Source organism: Xenopus laevis, chromosome 5S, assembly GCF_017654675.1.
Source record: "Xenopus laevis strain J_2021 chromosome 5S, Xenopus_laevis_v10.1, whole genome shotgun sequence".
NCBI lineage: Eukaryota > Metazoa > Chordata > Amphibia > Anura > Pipidae > Xenopus > Xenopus laevis.
In genome coordinates, this window is record NC_054380.1 from 90,063,499 (window position 1) to 90,086,071 (window position 22,573).

General features: G+C 37.9%; 1 protein-coding gene across 2 annotated transcripts in view; it reads left to right on the forward strand.

Annotated features, from left to right (window-relative positions):
* Positions 1–22,573, forward strand: part of bcl6.S (BCL6, transcription repressor S homeolog) — a 56,102-nt gene that overhangs the window by 27,178 nt on the left and 6,351 nt on the right. Inside the window, 4 exon segments of one of the 2 annotated variants that reach the window (NM_001093558.1) lie at positions 13,074–13,107; positions 20,886–20,924; positions 21,319–21,498; positions 22,267–22,488. In NM_001093558.1, the coding sequence (NP_001087027.1) occupies positions 21,332–21,498; positions 22,267–22,488 (389 nt within the window). In that variant the 5' untranslated portion in view covers positions 13,074–13,107; positions 20,886–20,924; positions 21,319–21,331. 2 annotated transcript variants of the gene reach the window in all.

Here is a 22,573-nt window from a genome sequence, read left to right on the forward strand (position 1 = left end):
AGTATTTTTTACTTCGAAATTCGACCCTTAGTGAATCTGCCCCTTAGTGTATATTATACACTTAAAAGTTAAAATTATGTCTGGAAACCATTCAAAATTCTGGCTATGACATAGGATGGAGCTAAACACACACATATATTAAGTAATCTAGAACGTTTCTGGCACTATTACATTTTGCTTTCTGCTATAAATGTTATAAATAATATAACTCATGGAAATTCACTTAAAGAATAAAGGGAACTATTTCAGCTTTACGCCTAGACAGAAACTCTATGGAGGTCATTTACTAAACTCCAAATACAAAAATCGCGAAAAATTTTAATAAAATTGGACTTGTTTAAAAATCACAAATTTTTCGGAATTTATTAAACCCTGAGGATGGGAAAAATCTGAATCTGAAAATCCAGCATCTCAGACTTGTCGAGGTTGCATATAAGTCAATGGGAGAAGTCACAATGATTTTTTAATGTGTGCTGGGTTTTTGGCAATACCCCGAAGTTTTCAGAGTTTTCGGGCAAAATTCTGTGTCTTCGGGTGAAAAATCCGAAAAAATAAAATGAAAAACCAAAAAAATTGTGAAAATCTGATTTTTCACTATTTTTTTCCCGCAAACAACATTTTCGGGAAAGTGTATTAATAAATAAGCCCCAAAAACTTGTGTGGATTTGGTTGGAGTTTTTTTCAGAAAATATTGAGATAAATAACTCCCTTAGACTATGTATATTCAATAAGAAACGCGTCAGGATTGTGATGTTTGTAACTTTCGGAAAAAAACGTGTTTGTTTTATCCAACGAGTAGAACACGGAGTGCTTGCCAGTTTTTGGTTCTTAAAGGAACAGTTCAGTGTGAAAATAAAAACTATATAAATAGATACGCTGTGCAAAATAAAAAATGTTTCTAATATAGTTAGTTAACCAAAAATGTAATGTATAAAGGCTGGAGTGAACAGATGTCTGATAAAACAGCCAGAATCCAACTTCCTGCTTTTCAGCTCTATAACTCTGAGCTAGTCAGCGACTTGAAGGGGGGCCACATGGTACATTTCTGTTCAGTGAGTTTGTAATTGATCCTCAGCATTCAGCTCAGATTCAAAAGCAACAGATATGACCCATGTGGCCCCCCCTCAAGTCTGTGATTGGTTACTGCCTGGTAGCCAGGGTAACCAGTCAGTGTAAACCAAGAGAGCTGAAAAGCAGGAAGTAGTGTTCAGACTGACTTGTTATACATCAAACCACTCCAGTCATTATATATGACATTTTTGGCTAGCTAACTATATTAGAAACATTTTTTATTTTGCACAGCCTATCTATTTACCCAGTTTTTATTTTTACACTGAACAATTCCTTTAAGGAAACTCTGTAGTGCTGTGAAAATATCTCTCGATTCACAGCACTGGTTTCAACTGGAGGACCCAGTCCATGTAAGTAGAGGAACTTGGCTCACCCTTGCATACTCTGTTAGCAGGGCTAACTGATTATTCTGAACGACAGTGTTCCTTACTAGAAGAATAACACCTGAAAAAGAAAAAATGGCAAAGACAAGCTACACCATTAAATGGCATGTAAAGTCGAAAATAGAATAAGGCTAGAAATGCTGTATTTTGTATACTAAATATAAACATGAACTTACTGCACCACAATCCTAATCAAACAAATAATTTATGCTTTCAAAGTTGGCTACAGGGGGTCACCATATTGTTACTTTGTTAAACATCTTTGCAAGACTAAGACTGTGCACATGCTCAGTGTGGTCTGGGCTGCTTAGGGGTTGTCATAAACAAAGCTGCTTGAGTTCTGCATGGCTGGGAAGTAAGCGGGGGCTTGTTTTGCCTTTACATGACCTTTAAGGAAACATTGTAGTGGTTAAGAATAAATGTTAACAAAGGTTTTCTCTATCCTGGAGAAAAAGACAATTGTGACAAAAAGATAGAAGTTACCCTTAATGATAGCAAAAAGGCATTTACAGATTCAAAAAGATACATTTGTCTGTTTGACAGCAGTAAAAGGAATATTCATAAACAGCTCTGTAAAACACCGCAGTGTCATCACATACATTTATAAGGGGCAGATTTATTGAGGATTCGAATGGTAAATTCGAATTCAAATTTTCGAACAGTTTTTTTGGTCAAAACTCACAATTTTGAATCCAAAACTACCAACTCGAATTTGAATTCAAATGTGAGATTTATCACACCTCCACCCTGGAAACAGTTCTTATTTGATACTTCACCAACTAAAACTTGCCGAGTTCATGTAGATGTCAATGACAGAGGTCCGTTGAACAATTTGAAGATGTTAATAGCCTTCCTGAAATTTGATTTTTTTTTTAAATTTTCAGGTTAAAAAAATTCGAACAAATGTTAGACATTCAAGTTTTTTCTTAAATAACCTCCCATTCAAGTTGTGAGTACATTCGAATTTATTGGAGTTAAAAAATTCACATAACTTAAAAATTTCGACTTTTGATAAATAACCCCCTTAAAGAAAATAAAGGATGTTTAGTAAAATTATGTAAGATTTAGCATCTGTACTAGGCTAGAAAAGACAATATACTAGAGTTTTCTTTGACAAGTTGGCCAGTACCTGAAAATAACTTCATGGTTTAACTTGAACAAGAAAGTCCTTGTGAGTGTGTGTGATTGTTGGAGGGAGAGAATGATAATTTCTATATATTAGGGTTTTCTGGGTAATTTTCCTAGCAGACTAAAATGATCTTCAGGCTTGTTTAGCAAAGTTTATGATTTTGGAGACAGCAGGGGGCACATTCACTAAGGGTCGAATATTAAGGGTTAATAAACCCTCGAATTCAACCCTCGAAGTAAAATCCTACGAAATCGCAGGACTTACCGCAAATCCTACGATCGAACGATAGAAGGATTTTAATCGATCGATAAAAGGACTTTCCTTCGACCCAAAAAACCTTAGAAAAGTGATGGGGAAAGTCCCCATAGGCTAACATTGTACCTCGGTAGGTTTAAACTGCCGAAGTATGTAGTCAAAGTTTTTTTTAAAGAGACAGTACTTCGACTATCGAATGGTCGAATAGTCGAACGATTTTTACTTTGAATTGTTCGAATCGAAGTCGAAGTCGTAGTCGAAGGTCGTAGTAGCCTATTCGATGGTCGAAGTACCCAAAAAAATAAGTTTGAAATTTTTAATTCAAACTTAGTAAATGTGACCCCAGGTATAACAATGCAGTATCCTCTAGTATTTCCTAGGTACTTTCTTATAGAACACTTGCTTCTAGATGGGGTCAGTGACCCCATTTGAAAATTGAAAGAGTCAGAAAAAAAAACAAATATGATTTAGGTTTAGAATAGAAAGCAAGCTTATAACTGTATAACTGCAGATGTATTGCTTGGGTATTACATTACATTAAGCAGTTATATAAATGCGGCTGCTTTTTAACAAACTTACAAATTCCCTTTTGTAAAAACCTATTATCTTGGTCATTACAGTATTTATTTAAAAAAATATTTTATTAACTGGACACATAACCAAAGCACTGTAAAACCAGTTCCATTGATTAAGGGGCAGATTTATAAAGCATCTAATTGAAAAATCGAGTTTTAAATTCAAATTTCAAGGTAATTTTAGTATACTTAAACTAGGGAATAGTCCAAATTCTAATTGAATTTGAGAAAAATTCAAAAATTCGAATATCAAAATGTATTTTTTGGGAAAAACTTTGAATTGAATTTAATTGAATATGATCTGAATTCGATTTGAACGATCGAATACAGCCTATTCATCTGAAGTTGAGAATTTTTATTTTTTTAATAGATTTCGGTTGGTCTTTTTTTATTCAAATTTCGAGGTGATGGTAGTTTAAAAATAACTCCCATCAACTCGACATTCGACCCTTGATAAATTGGCCCTTATGAATGTTAAAAATAAATATATTCTGGATAATTATGACAATTACTAAATGCTATCAGGCCCAATGTCATTGAAATGAAAACAACAAAGCTGTGGATGTTTACAAAGGAAGTGATATACTTGACTATAAACAGTTTTGCTGAAAATACACACAAATTAAATACTGCAGAAGTCAATGCAAGTCCATCATATGTCCATTATTAAATATCCAATGTCCCTTACAGATTGGACCTTGTTCTTAAAAGGCGCACAACATGAAATATACCGAGTGCTGACTTTAACTGTGCAAGACAGTGAATGCATAGAATTATTATGCTACTGTAAGGTGTTAATACCACTTTCTGCATATTATGTGGTGTAAGAAAACTCAAACAGAATGTGCACATGACTCAATATAACAATACTATGTTACAGTTATGATATGACATGTAGAACATCATTATACCCTTACCTAAAATTTAAAAGGATATTCAGGGATGTTAAACTGTTGCTGAACTTATTTCCCTCGACCACAGTAGAAATCACTATTGTGACATGAATTATGTCTTAAAAAGTAAAGTATTTCCATAAAAAAGGAAAAAGAATATAAGACAGGGCATACATAACCTGCAGTCCACCTTTAATGGCTGACTTACACCTTCTAGTCTCTGATCATCAGAGTTCTAGCTGTGGAATTCATTGTGCATTGTACATAATAATCAAACAGAAATGGGCAGACTTATACTGCTATAAATATTAAGTTTATTTTGTAAATATCTAACTCTTAGGTATTATATGGGCTAATTTAGTACACACTGAGTATTATAAAGATTAGTACTTGTCATCTTGATCTTATATATGACTTAAGCATCTTTCTATGTCATGGTATTGGGTATATTAAGGGGCCTATTTATCGTACTGTGTAAAACAATGGCAAAAAAAACTGTGTTAAAAGATGTCTAAAAAAATGGAGAATTTATCAAGGTGTATTTTATTTTACACAGCCTGAACACTTCAGACCTTGCATAACCCATGAAAGTCAATGGGAAAAATTCAAGCAGCAAGTACGTTCCTGCAAAAAAAAAAAACATGATGGATGAACGCTGTATTTTCCCTTAGCATTTTCAAATCGTTGCTTCCATTTACACGATTGCTGAATATTAAAACACTGCTTGATAAATATGCCATTTTTTACACTATGATGCCTGGTGATGAGAGGTGTGTTTGGTTGCCTTTTTCTTACGCAACATGATAGCTCCTAAGTCTTCAGTTACTGATGGACCACATATACCTTACAAATTCTAGATCTCCCATGTTAACAATTTACTGTTGTATTATATTGGGAATATAGTACAGGTATGGGACCTGTTATCCTGGATGCTTGGGACCTGGGGTTTTCCGGATAATTTGGATCTCCACACCTTTACGTCTACTAAAAAATCATGTAAACATTAAATAAACCCAATAGGCTGGTTTTGTTAAGAATAAGGATTAATTATATCTCAATTGGGTTCAAGTACAAGTATCGGATCTATTATCCAGAATGCTCAGGACCTGGGGGTTTCCCGATAAGGGGTCTTTCCACAATTTGGATCTTCATGTCTTAAGTCTAGTAAAAATCATGTAAACATTAAGGGGCAGATTTATCAAAGATTGAGGTGAATTTTCGAATGAAAAAAATTTAAATTTCGAGCTATTTTTTGTGTACTTCGACTAGGCAATAGTCCAAATTTTTTTTGAATTTGAAAAAAAATGAGAAAATCAAAATTTATCATGTACTGTCTCTTAAAAATTCCACTTCGACCATTCGCCATCTAAAACCTGCCGAATTGCTGATTTAGCCTATGGGGGACCTCCTAGAACCTATTTGGAGTCAATTGGTGGACTTTAAAAAATCTACGTTTTTTTGGGGGGAAACTTTGAATCGAATTCAATCTAATGCGATATTCCTTCAATTCGTACAATTCTAATTCGGCCGAATACAGACCTATTCAATTGAAAACAGACCTATTCAACCAAAAAAAAAACTTCCACTCAATTTTGGTTGGTCTTTTTGAATTCGAATTTCGACATTTTTTCAAATCAAAATGCAACCTTTGATAAATATGCCCCTAAATAAGCCCAATAGGCTGGTTTTGCTACCAATAAGGATTAATTATACCCTACTTTGGATCAACTACAAGTTACTGTTTTTTAAAAAACAGGGAATCATTTTAAAAACTTTGGATTATTTGATTAAAATGGAGTCTATGAAAGACAGCCTTTCCATAATTCTGAGCTTTCTGGATAAAGGGTTTCCCGGATAATAAATCCCATACCTATACAATGTACTGTTTTATTATTACAGAGAAAATGAAGATCCTTTTTAAAAATTTGGATTATTTGGATAAAATGGAGTCTATGGGAGACATCCTTTCTGTAATTTGCACCCATACCTGTAGAGCAATATGTGCAGCACCAACAGTTGTAGCTTAATGGAAATGTCAATCAACTCCTAGAACAAAGTACATCTTCTTTCTCACTCCATCCTAGCGTGCCAAGTGATTTACATCTTGGAGCACTGGAAGTTACTGTGTGAGCAGACAATTGTGGTGTACATTTCTTGCTAGACAGCTGTGTGGTACCAGGGGGCATGCCATAAGTGTATATACTCAACCCTCTGTGCTTGACGGTTACTTAACTTTCAACCATGCTGGGCACTGGTTATGTCATTAACCCAATAGATGCACAATGCATCCTGTATTAAATTAGGAATCCTTACTTCATGGGGGTGCAAGAAAGGGTGTCTGTCTTCTATGCAATGGCAAGAAAATCTATTGCCTTTGAGACACTATCTTTTTTCAGGGACAGACTGCAAAGGTGGCACAGTGTGTATAGTAAGCCAGTATTATTTTCCCCCATAAGTCACTAAGAAGTTTCATGACCATTTAAAGGAACAAGGATTTTATACAGGTCATGGAAATCCAAGGTGACTTATGGCTCAAGTTTCACTGAACTATTGCTGTGTCACACGGCACCAATTATAATGACAATATCATTAAGCACAGTTAATATAGTAAATAATGTACCCCCATATTATAATATATTAGGATATTATAAGTCATCAAGAGCCCCATGACCCTATAAAGGCCGAGTGTTTCTATACAGGTCAGGGAACTCTAACTCTAATATCCTTAAATTTTACAACAGGGTTTTTTTTATTATAATACACAAGTTTCAATGAGTTGTGACAGCAAAATACATCACTAAGCACCAATTATAACTGATGATATCACCAAGTACCATTTATTTACAGGATATTCAAGCTTTTTGCTTATTATAAGTATATAATACACAAAAGCCATGAATATCCTGTAAAATATATCCTTATAAACGGTGAGTTCTGATGTAATTTCTGTCACATGACTCTCTGAAATTTGTGTATTATAATAAATAAAATACCCCCAGTTGCAAAATATGAGGATATTAGAAGTTACCTCGGAGTTCCATGACCTGTATAAAAACACTCGGCCTTCGGCCTCGTGTTTTTATATGGTCATGAAACGCCTCGGTAACTTATAATATCCTTATATTTTACAAGAGGGGGTACTTTATTCACTATATAATTTACAGGATATCCACGGCTCTTGTGTATAATATATATATATATCAAGGATGAGTTTAAACTGCAACCACCAGCTGTTGTGCTAAAACATCCAGCATCCACAGATAGAAGCAGTTTCTATGGACAATGATGGTAGTTGTAGTTCAATAACAGCTGGAGAGCTGGTTGCATTATAAATGTTAATTATTTGCTGTGGGCTTTGCCATCACTAACCAGAGCCCTGAATACACCCCTAATTAAAGACAACAGACAGCCTATATATTAACTTGTTTTTTTCCTCAAATATAATTTACCTGCAAAGATCAGTTCATGAGATTTTAGTATGTGCCAATGTTTTTCTAAGGGAACCATAAGAAAAGAACCTTTGTAATTAAGATTGGCACACCTTGTACCTAGTGTAGCTATATATGTTTGAAACTAGGGATACTTGTCAGACCAGAATAATAAAGGGTGATTTGATTTTTAATTTATTTGGTAAGGCATAAATGTTAACTGGCTGTATCAATTAATGCTTGGAAAACATTAGCAATTAGATTTTAAATTTGACTAACTTGCACCCACACACCTACCCAAAATAGTTTACAAAATATCGGCCTTCCAAGCTTTTTCACTTTCTACCCTATTAACAAAATTGGCATAAAGCATCATTTTAACCAACCAGATGTAAAATGTCAAAAAGTTGGGAAACCTAATACCAACTGCTATTGAATGAAAAAAATATATATATTTATACATTTTAGATTAACTCAAGTAAAGCTGCCATATAGGTAACATACGAAGAAAAATGTCAGTGATTTACAGTAAAAAAATGTATTTCTAACTAAAAGATATTTTGGATAGTAACAGTATGATAAAAAATAAGATTAAAAATATATAAAAAGTCTGTTTTAATATTTTACTTGTTAATGTGTTTTGCTGCATGTCCCAGTGATGCACTGATTTAAAAGAAGTTAAATATATTTATGCCTGCTATCTTTTCTTATGAGCAGGGTGCTCTCTGAATACAGAGACTATAGAATTTGCTATGTCAGCTCCAACTTGCCTTCACCCCACCCACTCAAAATTTTGTACAGGGTTATGCAAAAAGGCTTTCAATGTATAACCACATGGCCATTTTATTGTGCAGTTTGACATTGGTCACAAGAATTTGCTTTATATATTTAAATCAGATTATATGTTCTAATAACATAACCATGCTTCCCTTATTTGCTGCTAAAATTAAGCACATATATCTATATATATATATATATATATATATATATATATATATATATATATATATATATGTATATATATATATATATATATATATATATATATATATATATATACACATATACACACACAGTGCAACAATATCAATAACATATAACACAGGCATGTAAGGAAAGTGTTACTTGGAACATGACAAAGAGTGTGATTAGAGTTGGGAAAATAAATAGGAAGTACAAGGCACACGGCAAAGGTCATATAGAGTATGTGACGTCACCCTAAGCAAACAACACTTAAGAAATATACCATGAATTTGCTACTAGTAAAGTATTACACATCACAATAGTTCCTGGAAGTTAAAAGAGAATGCTAAATATAGCTAACCAGCTATTATGGAACAGAACTGGAGAATCCCACATAATAATATCTATATAGATGTATTTATTGGTAAAGGTTTTTTTTTATTATTGAAGGAAAGGCTGAACAGAAATACCTATTAAAACTATCGATAATTGCTTGAATGAACAAGCTCATGCAAGGCACTTTATATATATATATGTGTGTGTGTATATATATATATATATATATATATATACACATACATACACATACAGTATATATAACTATATATGTGTGTGTATATATATATATATATATATATATATATATATATATATATATATATACATAGAAAACACACACACATATATTTATACATAGTGGTCCGAAACACAGGAAAATGTGCCAAATAAACGACATTATAAACTTAAATTATTGTAGAGAAACCATTTATGCTTCCGCCGTGATCCTTCAATATCGGGCATATTTGCATAAGTGTCTGTGGTAGAGAATGTTTGTACTTTCTATATAGGTAATAGGAACAGACTTTCACTGAAATGTTTCCTTAACTTGACAGCCTTTGCCTTTTCATTCTTGGAGGTAGTCTATTTGACTGACCTTTTGAGTAATGCTTGATAAATACAGTCCCAATTTGTTAGCTCAGTTTATGCAGCCAGATATACAGACTTTGCACTTTGTATGACAAGTTAAAAATTTACTTGGCCTTGTGCACTGCTGGTGGCCATTATTGATTAACCAGGTACAATACCTAAATGGCACATTTCTTAATATAATGAATAAAATGAGGGAACATCTCTGGGCACAATCTGCCTTGCATCAGACTCAAGGGACAGCTCTCGTGGCTGGAATGTAAGGCAAGAGGTGGCAGCACGCGGGTTATAAACAAAACGGCAACAGTTGATCCCAAATGGAAAATTACCAGTGCACCAGTCTTATTTCCTCCCTATAAGAAGGATCGAATTTGAAACCTGCTCAGATTTGCTTCCCAACAAACACACAAAACACACAACAATGCCACGACATTTGGTGACATAATGTTTATGCCTCAGTAGGAGCATAGAAGGAGGGTGAGGAAATTCAATCTTTAACCTAACACACACACTAATATATATATATATATATATATATATATATATATATATATATATATATATATATACAACATTTGAAGATGGACCAGCACAATTTAGTCAAACATTAGTGTTTTCTTTCAGACATCACTGTGCATCCAACATTTCTGCCCACATTTATCATATCCTTGATAAAGGTCCCAATGTGGGCCGAAACGTTGGATGCACAGTGATGTTTGAATAAAACAATATTGTTTGACTGAATTGGAGTGCTGGTCCATCTTCAACTGTTGTAAATACCCATTTGACCAAGCACCCACAAGGACATTGGAGTGGACATGTGTGTGTGTGTGTGTGTGTGTGTGTGTGTGTGTGTTCCTCCAGAGGGTAAAGTGTCATTAAAAGGGCAATCATTTTTTCTCCTTCAGACTTGTGCAAACATGAATAAATTGCAATGACCTGACAGACAATAGTGCATAATTATGTTATAGCACATAAGTATTTTCTTATTCGCAGAGAAAGAAATTAAAAAACCCTATACTAACACTGAAAATAAAAGGCTGTAAATGGTTAATGGGACTTGTGCACGATGGAAAGAAAACCCTAGTTATGCCGGATGCCCAGACAAGATACCAAAGTGACTTCTCATGCTTCCCAGAGCTCTGAAAATCAGTTTGCACCATAACTGCAAATTAAACAAAACAAAAAAAAAAAAACACTTGTATATTAACAGAGCTCATCTTTACTTTTATTTCTAAATTTGGTGCAGGAGGCTTCAGTAAACAGAGGCCAGGTCAGAATATCTGCACATAAAAAATAATACGTGCAAAAAAACACAGAATCACCTAGGAAGAATTGTAAGACTGGATCTGTTGTATTTATTATAGGCATACGTTCATTTGCAATGAAAACCACATTATTACAGCAAACTGTGTGGTGTCTGTACAAACAAGTCGGGCTGTAATATACACAGGACACAACATGCAGGATATTAAAAAGAGCCAATCGTTATCATTGGAGACGCAGCTTCCTAAGAAGACTAATTTAGCTTCATTGTAGCAGCTGTGCCATTATGCTTATTACTGTTAATTATTGGGAAATATTGTTTTTAGTGTGGAGTCTCAGACACTATAGGTAACACAGTAATGTATTGTTTTTCTGATGAATTTCTCTATGAACTCTCTGTCCCTGACACAGAAGCGTTATAGTTACTCTACAGTTTATGCCAATCTGAAATATTCATTCATAAACATGATTACTGTAAGGGGCAAAGATATTTATTTCTAGTGGGGGAAAAATTTTAAAAATATATATTTATATATCGTATTTAAAGCCATGGCCCTAAATCTAAGGCCTGACAGTAGCCCCTATTAGTGGGAAATAAAGTGTAATGTCTTGCACTCAATTACTTTTAAAATAGTGTTAAGAGAATCCTGCTAGGGCACAGACTGGGTTAATGAACACCAATCCCTGATTAATTCTGCCATGTTATAGACAGATTGCAACATAAAACCATGGCCAATCTGATTACTTGGGATATAATCCAGATTCCGGCTTCTGATGTGAGAGTTATGTTGCGTATTCCATGTTTTTTCCCTCAGCCACGTGTTTCCTCTGACACCTCTGACACCCTTGGTGAGGGCAACGAGAAAAAAGGGGGTTAAGTATGTGGCAGCTGCAGGCAGAAGTTGTGTGCAGAAATGCCACTGAGCATTCATTTAATGGAAGTCTTTGGCTATTTCCTGAAGACAAGCAAGCCCCACCCATGCAGCTAAAACAGGGACATTAGAAGAGATACATTTGGATTTCCACTTTAATTTTTGTGTACATGGTTCTTGGCCTAATACACATCATCAACATAACATCAGAAAACACACACACACAACTGTTACTTATCCTGCAGAACTGTAATAGACACAGAGCAAATATTCCTTCCCCTTTAACCACCCCCACAGATTTAGTTAAACTACAACTCCCAGCATCCACTGGCAGGCCAAATATGTTGCTGAATGATGGAAGTTGTTGGTTGGAGACCCTGGCTAATACCCCTGATCATGTGACACCGTCCATGTCATTATGATACATTGCCAAGGAGCAAAAAAAAATATGTATGATCCCCATGTTATAAATCATCGTATACCATACCACTTTTGAGTCCATGAGGGAAACAGAAAGTCCACTGAGAGAGTTCTTTAATGTAGATTATTTCCCAGTAAAAAGAGTAAAAAACAAAAGCCCTGAGTAGCTGCTGGAAGGGAAAAAAAAAAAGGAATATATGTGTAGCTATGGGGAAAAAAAGAAAAATGTTGCAGGTATTACAGATGACATCCAGGCCGAAGCGATTCCAAATGTACAGTTCCCAGGCAGGATTGTGAGCCGATCAGAGCCCTGACACCCAGTGAGAAGCCCAGAGGATACCACCTGGCGCGGCCATGGAAAGCAGTGGAGCTGAGTCGTATTTGGGGAATAAAAAGCAAGAAGGTTTTAATGAGTGTGGCTAGTGCAGTGTTCCCTGTGTGCTGGGTGCAGAAAGTGGATTATGTGCTTCACACAGTACAGAGCAGGATCCAGACCCCTCTGTTATGTCACAGAATAGCAAATTAGTTCTCAGAATTTCTGGGTTGGACTGCCAACTTGAAAGCCTACGTCACTGCCCACGAGTAACACGTGATGTATTGAGACGGGCGATACCAACTTCAATAGGGGGTTCAGGAATTCCAAAATACCCCCGGCTCCTTGACTTCTTTCCTAAAAGTATACATTTGTGAAATCCTATTTTTTCCGACGAGTAACGATGTCTGGACGGCGTCTAAGTAGTCTGGGAAGTTTAGTAGGAGCCGAGGGAAAGCGAAAGGGGCCGGCTGCGTGACACTCAGGCCTCCCCCGCCTGCATATAATGGGAAGATCAGAAGCTCAAATTCCGAGAATTGAGCCCTGTTGATTCTTAGAACTGGGGGTTCTTAGAAGTGGTGATGCAAGGATTTTCTAGGAAAGCCCTACCAGGTGATTTTCAATTTAATTCTTTTTTTTTATTCATATATTATTTGTCAGTTGCGCAGAGTGCATGTTCCCGGGATATTTCTCTCTCTTATTTTTATTTTATTATTCTTATGTATTTGTCACTTGTGTGCTTTATTGTAAGCAGCACATGATGTTGTTGTGGAGGTTCATAGGAAGAGAGGGGACATTGCGGCCGTGGTTGGGCTGAAAGTGGCGCGGCCAGTGGCTCGGGATATGTCAGGCTGGAGGTTCCCTTGTCATTTGGCGCAGTCTATTGCTTTTGTAGGAGACCCCGCTTTCTGTCAGAAGGGTTTAGTAGCGTGAGTGAGAGAGAGTGCGGGGGATGTGTGTGAGGGAGAGGAGGATGCCTGTGGCTGGGCGCGCAGTTGGTTTACCCGTGACATGGTCTCTCCCGCTGTGAGACGGGCTGGTGCGAGTGTGAGTGTGTAGGAATGCTGCTGCTGGAGCTGTTCAGTGCGTGTGACAGCGCGGGGACAGGGGCAGCGGAGTGTGCGGCTTCTATTCTCATAATCCTGATGTGCCTGTTGTGCACCTGCCCTTTCCCCCTGGCGACACATCCCCAGCTCGGCCACTTCCCCGCCAATCCTAGCGCCGTGTATCTGCCCTGTCTGTGTCCCGCTCACTTCTTTTCACTGGGACAATAACACTGGCGGGACTTGAGCCCTCGCTCCTCTTTATTATCATTATTATTCTCATTATTATTATTCACGGTATTATTGCGCATTATTATCCTCATGTCCTGCTCATTATTATTATTGTTCTGTTTTACTGTGTTCGGTCTCTGGCGCAGACTGATACTCGGAGTGGTCCATGGGGGTCGGCGGCGGGGGGAGTCATTTTGCACCTAGTTAGCTGCTCGGCTATGTCCGACATTCTACAGCCTCTTGTGCAACTTCTACTATGGCACTAACAGCCTGATGCTGGGACTGGGAGTTGGACATGAACCACTGCGACAGTCGCAGGTCTGACATCCCTGACTTGCATCAACTCCCCCCCCCACAGTAAATGGTTCTCTGCATTACACCGAGGGTTCCCTTTACTCTCTAAATGTGTGTCTGGTGTACGTTGCAGTGTATATGAGAGGCGGTGTATATGGTGTAGCAATGAGTTTATTATGGGATGTGTAGAATAAGTGCGGCGGCAGGATCATGATGTGAGGTGCGCGCTTGTCGCTACATACAGCTGCTGCTGCTGCCGCCGAGGCTATACTTGTGGGTGACACAGACCCCCATATTATAAATGTTCCCAAGTGGAAAAGAAGCGGCGGCCCCCGGGAAATCGGCTTCTTTTGTTTGCTCAGTGTTTACTATGAGCGAACTTGGCAGCGAGTCGAGTCGATGAGCAGAATCCCCGAAGTGAAGTGGACTTGGCCCCGGGCCACACGCTATTCCTGGAGCTCTCACTAAACACAGTTCCCAGCAGCCTGAGGGTCTCTCTGTAGGGGGGGGGGGGGGTCTGACCTAAAGTCCTACATGAACAGGCCCTCCACTTGTACATCTCAACTGCAAATCCCTCCAGCAGCTTTGGGGACATTAAAGACAATGGCGATTCATCTTTTTTCATTTGCATTAATTAAAGTGAGCCCGAGTCCTTCTTCCCAAAATAAGCCGGCCTGTTGCTAGAGTACATTTAACCTTTCTCTATAATACGTCACAATTTCTAGGGTGTCGGTGTCGCCTACAGTTGCCCATCATTTTGCTTTCATCCCCAATAGGGTTGCCACCACCTTTTCTGGGGAAAAAATACCGGCCTTCCTATATATTTATCTTTTTTCCCTATTGATAACATTGGGACCAACCATAATTTTTACCGGCCAGGCCAGTAAAATACCGGCCAGGTGGCAACCCTAATTCCCAATGGTGAGTAGTGGATTGACTTGCCCTCCCCCCCATAATGTATTGAGCCAACACAAATGCTTTAGGTGTTCTGCTTTGCCTTTAGGGCACATTGCTAGTTTTTACTGTATAAAGTGCACCCTACTAATATGCAACTGCCAGCTTAGTATTAAAAGTATTGATACAAGTGCTGCTGATGCAACATGACTGCTAATTGCTGGGATTGATTCTTATAGGGGGGCATCCCTGTTAGTCCTTGAATGTTATTACCCTGAGGGCTGTGAGCTGCTCAAAACACGAGTTAGCTTGCAGATGTTTGATATTCATTCTTGTGCGAGATTCCAGCCCATCACAGGAGTAGTGTCCAATACTCTGGTAAATAACATCTCATGTTTTACTGTTGTATCTGGTGCTGTGCTGACCCCTACCGGTGAGGACTAGGATAACCGCTTTTAATAAATCCCCCTGTGATTTGGAATTTCTAAATTTAGAAGGACAGCAGTTGTTTTGCACTTTTAATCTTTGTGGCTTTTGCTATTTCCCCCCAACAACTTGTGAACAGTCCCTCTGAGACAGATTATGTTAATTGTCAGAACAGTTTTACCCCATTCCCTTTTAGCTGAGCAAAGGTTCTGAATAATCTCTTTGCATGGTTCTGTTTCTCATTCTCTTCTTATGTTTTGTGTATGTGGCAAAAACACAAATCATTTGTGGCCCTTTGTTCTTATCGGCGGCACTTGAGGGGTTAATCTGCCTAGTGGAAGCATCTTCCTGAAGGGCTGCAATTGATGGATATGAACAATAAAGAGATGTTATTTTGTTTTGGGAAGTGCTCAGGCGCTTGCTTAGAAAGTGAGAGTAATGTGCTGACAAAAATTCCCCAACTGTGACCCAGGGTGGCTGTAGTAATTAGAGAAAATTGTCCCTGATATTGTTGAGAATAGCTCAACAAGTGTTGGGGTGCACCACAAAGGGTGCTAGCACCTAAAAAGAAAAATTAAAAAAAAAAAAGGGCATAGTCCCAACTGGAGCCCATTGCTTATCAATAATAACAGAGCAATTTCTGTGCCGCGGGACAGATTCAGGACACACTGCATGTTCAGGAGGAAGAGGATACCTGGAATTTACCGAAAGCCATGGTAAATACTCCTCATATAAGCATGACTTTGTGTATAAGAAGGCATTTCAGTGAACATAGTTGGCCTGCATATTGGGTGGCACAAGCCACACACAAAAAAATATAGATTTCATGTCCTGTAATAGAAATATCCTCCGTTACTATGTTCTGGTGTCATCATTGGGGGAAGAGGAATGTAGTTGGCACAGATATACGTGGTATTGCTTTTGCTTGTTATATAAAAGAGGTGTCTGACTTCGCTGCCACTAAGTAATGCATTCCAAGGCTTTCCCTGCCAGCATTAGAAGATTTAAATTTGCCCACTGTTATTTCATGACCGACGTCTCTGAGCCAGGAGAAGTTGGTGGGAAAAAAATCACATGTTGTCAGGATTCAAAACTCATAAAATATTATTTTTTCCTTCTTAAGCGAGAAACTGCAAAACATTAGAACAACTGTGCCTGTTTATCCAAAACAACTATTTTAGCCCAAGGTTCTTCTCAGCCAGCTAAAAATCGCTCTATATATTTCTACTGCCATCTAGTGGCTAAACAGACCATTACAATTCACAAAAACCGCTGAAGTCTTCGTCAATACTAAAGAATGCACATAAACTTTAAGAAAGAATGTCTGCCTAAACATGATCTCGATGACAGTTTGAAAATAGGCGTTACCCCTCCTTGTTAACTTTCCTTAAATTGCAGTGTTTAAAATGCAATAATTGTAGAGTCTTGTATAAGTCTTACTGATTGTATCATTCAGCCTCATGTATATTTTGCAGTTTCTAAACTGATTACAGTTAGCCTGGAAGGCTGTAGGTTGGCCACCCCTATACAAATGGCATGTTAATGTTGCCTTTGTTCTCAAACTGCATCTCATATCAGCCTGCTACACATTGTATGGGGAATTATTTTAGTGGGTCTAATCCATTTCTTTTCATTCAATTTTTCATATTCCATGTTCTCCACTTCGCTGACCAAGATTTTTAAGTTTGAGGGAAAATATATTTTCTTGCCTCCGATGTATAAGTCAGATGAGAAAGCCAATAGTGTCTTGACATTTATTTTTTGTCTTATTTTTCCTAAAATAAAAGTGAACCGACTTGAAGTATCACCTGGTGACCACTAGGGCAGGCTGGGTGCCAGATGTGTACTGGATCCTCTAAAACAGGGGTCCCCAACGCCAGGCCAGTCCTGAAGTGGGCCGCCAAACAATTAATGCGGCACTCCGAATTCGATGCCGGCGTGCCCAAATTGGACGCCCGCGCGCCAAATTGAGCGCCCACTCCCTGGTCCTTGGCTCTTCTTTGATCCCCGGGCCAAAAAAGGTTGGGGACCCCTGCTCTAAAAGCATTGTATTTCACAAAAGCACATACTTTTTGAATGTATTGCACTTTGTTTGGCAATATGCAGGGTTTATTCCAGCCAAGACAGATAATAGTTAGGAAGAGTGACTTAATTTACTATGAGCCTTGGACATTCTGTGCAGATACTCTGCATGTTTTTTATGGCCTTATTCACTAATCTAAGGCTATGAAATCATGGGTGAAAGTGGGCACCTTCTAAAAGGGCTGCATTTAGTTAAATGCAATCTGTTTACAATAAGTACAACTCCATGAACTCTATCTATTAGAATTGGCCAGATTATTCAAATAATATAGCTCCATTACTCTAATATAAATGTCCATCAGGCATCATGTCTGATAGCAACCTCTTTCCATATACAACTTTGCTGTGTGTAATTCATAGCAATGTATAAACATATAAAATGTGTTCAGCCTACATTAACTTAGTTGGTAGTTTTTTAATTTCTGTTGTTTTGTATTATGCCTCCTCCTTTGAGTGAATAGTTCCTGAGAAACCTGATTGCCAGGCACAGTGTATTGGCTTAAGCACGGCTTCTTTGAATCTATTATTTACCTATTGATGGCTACTTAATGGTATAATGATCCCTTTCAGGCCATCATTGCAAAATGTTACAATGTCTCGGCTGGAAGCCGGATTCCTTGTGTGATACTGTTACAAGGTGTTGGTTAAATAAAGAATGAGTAACATTGCAGGGCCATCTCGTTGAAAAGTCACAAGTCCCAGAGAGTGCTTAAATAATTGACTTCAGTGTAGTTGAACTTAATTCTCCACTAAAAATCGAAACCGGAGACTTAAAACAAGCTTTGCTCTTTTCCTTTGCCCAGAGAATGCCAAGCTGCGTATACTCTGACAGATGGTATGAGCCAAGCAAATAGTAGCACTGTTGTATCGCTGTCCCCTAACCCCAGGAATGTAATGCTTTTTGTACACGGCTTTTTTTTTTTCTTCATGCGCATGCTATTGCAATTCTCAAGTTCTCATAACAAAACTCACACTTTTTTTTTCTTCTTGCGTATTGACTTGACACTTCCCACTCCTCCTAAAGCCAGAAGCCTTTCCTGCGCAGTCACTGATAGGGCTCAATGACTATAAAATATCTACACCACCTACATTTTTCCTGTGTCTTGGAATTTATATGTGCCACTTAAACCACCCCGATAAGATTTTTAAATTTATTAAGCTGGCACATGGGTTAAGTATTAACTCCTAGCATCCCACTATATAAACTTACCTGCTTTTTACACTAGGTGCAAATGCCCCATGATAAACGTTGTATTTACCAATGTCAGAACCTGTTTTGTGTTGATGTATTGTGTATAGTACACATTTTAGCACCACCTAGAGGCTAACTTCTAAAACTGACTATGCAACTCAAGCATATTATAGCTATGCACATACAAGTATGGGACCTGTTATTCAGAATGCTTGGAACCTGGGAGTTTCTGGATAAGGGATATTTTCTCCAATCAATCAATCAATCAATCACTTAAAACGTTAAATAAACCCAATAGAATTGTTTTGCACCTATTAAGGATTCATTATATTTTAGGTATAAGTACAAGGCACTGTTTTATTATTACAGAGAAAAAGGAAATCATTTTTTAAAAATGTAAATTGATTAAAAAGGAGTCTATGGGACGCGGCCTTCCGAAACTTTCTGGATAGCGGGTGATGGACTTTATAAATGCTGTATTTTGCACCAGGCTGATCACTATCCTCAAGCTTTCATTTTTCTTTTGTGCTACAAAATCACTTGCTATAGGGTTTCCTTCTAACTTTTAATATTAAGAAAGTGAACTTTTGGCTTACACCAGGGGACTTGTAACTGAGATAGCATAATGATGATATTTGATCAATCAATTGAGTCATGGAAAGGGGCTTTATCTGAGTTGTGTGTGTGTGGTACAATTTGAATTAGATGGTATGCTCAAATAACACTTGGATACATATGTGTGTAACATTACAAAACAATCCAGTGAAAAAACATTGAGCTTTTGCCTTGGGGCATCTGAAGAGATATGAGGCTCTTTAATGAAGCCCTTTGTCCTAAATTGGCTTTCTAGGAATGTTAAAATTGCTGTAGGTTATTGGGTGAAATATTCCCAGACTCAGTCAAATATTTTCCAGGCCAGAGTTGCTGCAATATTCACCTCCCTTATGGGAGCAGGTGATTTGTAATCTAAACACAAGGCAGAGAATGCACAAAGGTGAACTGTCTGCCAGCGGAGCAGAGCATCCTATGGAGAAGGTGTTGTGCTTTCAGCTGCATGCAGGCAAGTGTCTTCAGTATCTACAGCACTATAATGCTCTGGGCTAAAGTTGATATAGAGAATTCTAAGGTGGGGGGGGGGTTAAGTGCCTACCCTTGCTCCATACATTTGGTATAAATGCTTCTATAGCTGCAGTTACTGAAACTTTGTTTTTTTTTTTCTCTTTTAATGTATCACTTTGGTTGTGTGTCCTTTTTGCCTTCCTCCAATTCTTGAAGCTCTATATAAACTGGCACCAAATGGGTAACCTGCGATCCTCTGGATGTGGTTAAATTGCAGTTTCTGGCACCCCTCAACAACTTTGTGGATCTGTTCTGAGTTGCAGTTTAATCCCAACTTAGATGGTTAAAGGTTGTCAAAAATGCTTTCCAGAAATGTTGTATTACACAGACTTGAGTTCTGAGTTTCATATGCACACCCTGTAGTTCTGTAGCAAAAATGATTGGGGCTCCTTTGATATTCTTTGCATCTCTGTTATGAGCAATAAACTTTACTGTGCTTACTTACTGCTTAGTGTCCATGCACTGGGAAAGCTTCCATAAAAAACATAGTATAGTGAAGTGATTGAAAGGAGAAAGGTACAATTGAGTAACCAAACAGTATTTAACTATGGTACACTTTGCTAAAGATTTCTCATTTCCATAAAGGTGATGTTACAGTGCTTTTTATGTCAGTCTTATCAGCCAGTGATTTCCATTTTGCTGCCCTCCAGCTGTTGTAATGCCCCTTTGCGCTGGACCTAAAGTCCTAGAGACCCAAGAAATGTTGCATAGATAGTGTAAACCATGATTTCAAAGATCAGGGACAATATTTATAAGCCCTGAACAAATTGCAGTATGCAAAGTGAATTCAAAACCTCCCCAATTATTAAGTTGTGGTGGTACAAAAGCATGAACTGTGGCAGATTTCTTTCATTAACTTGAATAAGGCACAAACATATTGACAAATTGATTACCACTCACCATAATGGAAAGTAATGTGTAGCCATTTATGCTGTTTTCTTGCTGTGACTCGCTACCATGACAAATGCAATGTGTGTCATGCTCCTGTTGAAACATGGCTTTTGGGCACAACTGGTGCTAATAGATGCAGCGTTAACTGAATGTGGACAGATTAAGTGTTTCTTCTGAATTCACTGACTCACTCACTTATCCTCTTGTTTTTGTTTTAGCTATCGAACAGGGATTTGGATTGTGAACTGAAATTCCAGGTTAGTATTTATGTTTTCCTTGTGCAGCCCAATGAGCTTTTGATCCATTGATCTTCAATGCGTGGCTCTCTAAAAGTCACTGAACTACAACTTGTCATCCAAGGGGCAGCACTTTTCTTTTAAAGACGTGCAGGTCTGCTGGAGAGGCAGACATTGAATATCATTCTGTGACACACGTGCTAACTGTCAACTTTTATAGCCTAGAGATACCCCACTAAAAGGGGAAGTTGGTATTTTCATATTAAAACCTCTTAGAAGAGGAATTATTGGTTAACATACAAGAGACCGCATATTCTGCAGGCATGTGCTTCACTTTTTTTTTTTTTTTCACTACTGGGCTGAATAGGTTACATCTAAAGTGGATGTAATGTTCTCTGTGATTTGCTTTTTCTAGAAACCAGGGCACTATGGCATCTCAAACTCAAACTGACCGCTGCATCCAATTCACTCGACATGCAAACGATGTTCTCCTGAACCTCAATCGTCTTCGAAGCAGAGATATACTGACTGACGTTATCATCATTGTAAACGGAGAGCATTTTCGAGCTCACAAAACAGTCCTCATGGCCTGCAGGTAATTTGTTCTAGCACCATCTTTTAACTATTGAAGATAGTGAACTATTGATATGCATGCAGGAGATTGAGCGTTTAGCTCTTAACACCTCGTCAGCATATCTTTAAAGAAAAAGGTACTAATGGTACACAAAAACAAACAAGAGGAAAGAAGCATGAGGGATGGGTTGACCAAGTAGAAGAGATGAGAAAAGATGGATATGGAAAAGGTGGAAAAAGATGTCTTAGAGAAGTACATAGGAAACCGTGGAAAGGAAGCTTGACCCTCCCCTTCAAAAAAAATAGTTCAATAACATATGTGGTAAGGTAGTAAAATTTGCAAACTTTGCTACTGGTCTAGTGACCTATAGCAACCAATCAAAAGATAGACTTTTACTGTTCAGCTATTTGAACACTGCCAAGATCGGTTGTTGTTTTTCTAGAACTGGGCAAAAATGGCACCTGTAAGGGCAAAACCATATGCATCTACTTTCATAGCCACCCAGTAGTGTTACAATCCCCTTAAAAGGCATGTCCTGAAAAGGATGTATATCAGTCAGCCAAAAGAGGCCAGTAGGGATTTTGCTTAGTGCTAGTGGCAGCAGGAAAAACATAATGTTATGTTCATATAATGAACAGAGACCTACCATAATACTTTGTCTGCATAGGTATGTCTCGTTTATTGGTCGCCTTGGAGTTCTCTCTGCAGTGTAGACCTTGCTCTACTTTTGTTTTGTAGAAATTTTAGTTCCCTTTTTGCTGAGCTATGTGGACTTGCTTATCATTGTAGTGGCCTGTTCTACGCCATCTTCACTGACCCAATGAAGTGTAATTTGAACATCATTAACCTGGACCCAGACATCAGCGCAGATGGCTTCAGAGTTCTTCTTGATTTCATGTATACATCTCGACTTAATTTGAGGGACAGCAGCATTATGGCTGTTATGAGCACTGCACTGTATCTGCAGATGGAGCATGTTGTGGACACCTGCCAGAGGTTTCTCAAATCAAGGTGATTATGATTCATTAAAGGGCGCATTGTCTGTTCTTGTAGACCAGTTAAAAGTTAACCCTAAACCCCACACACACACACACAC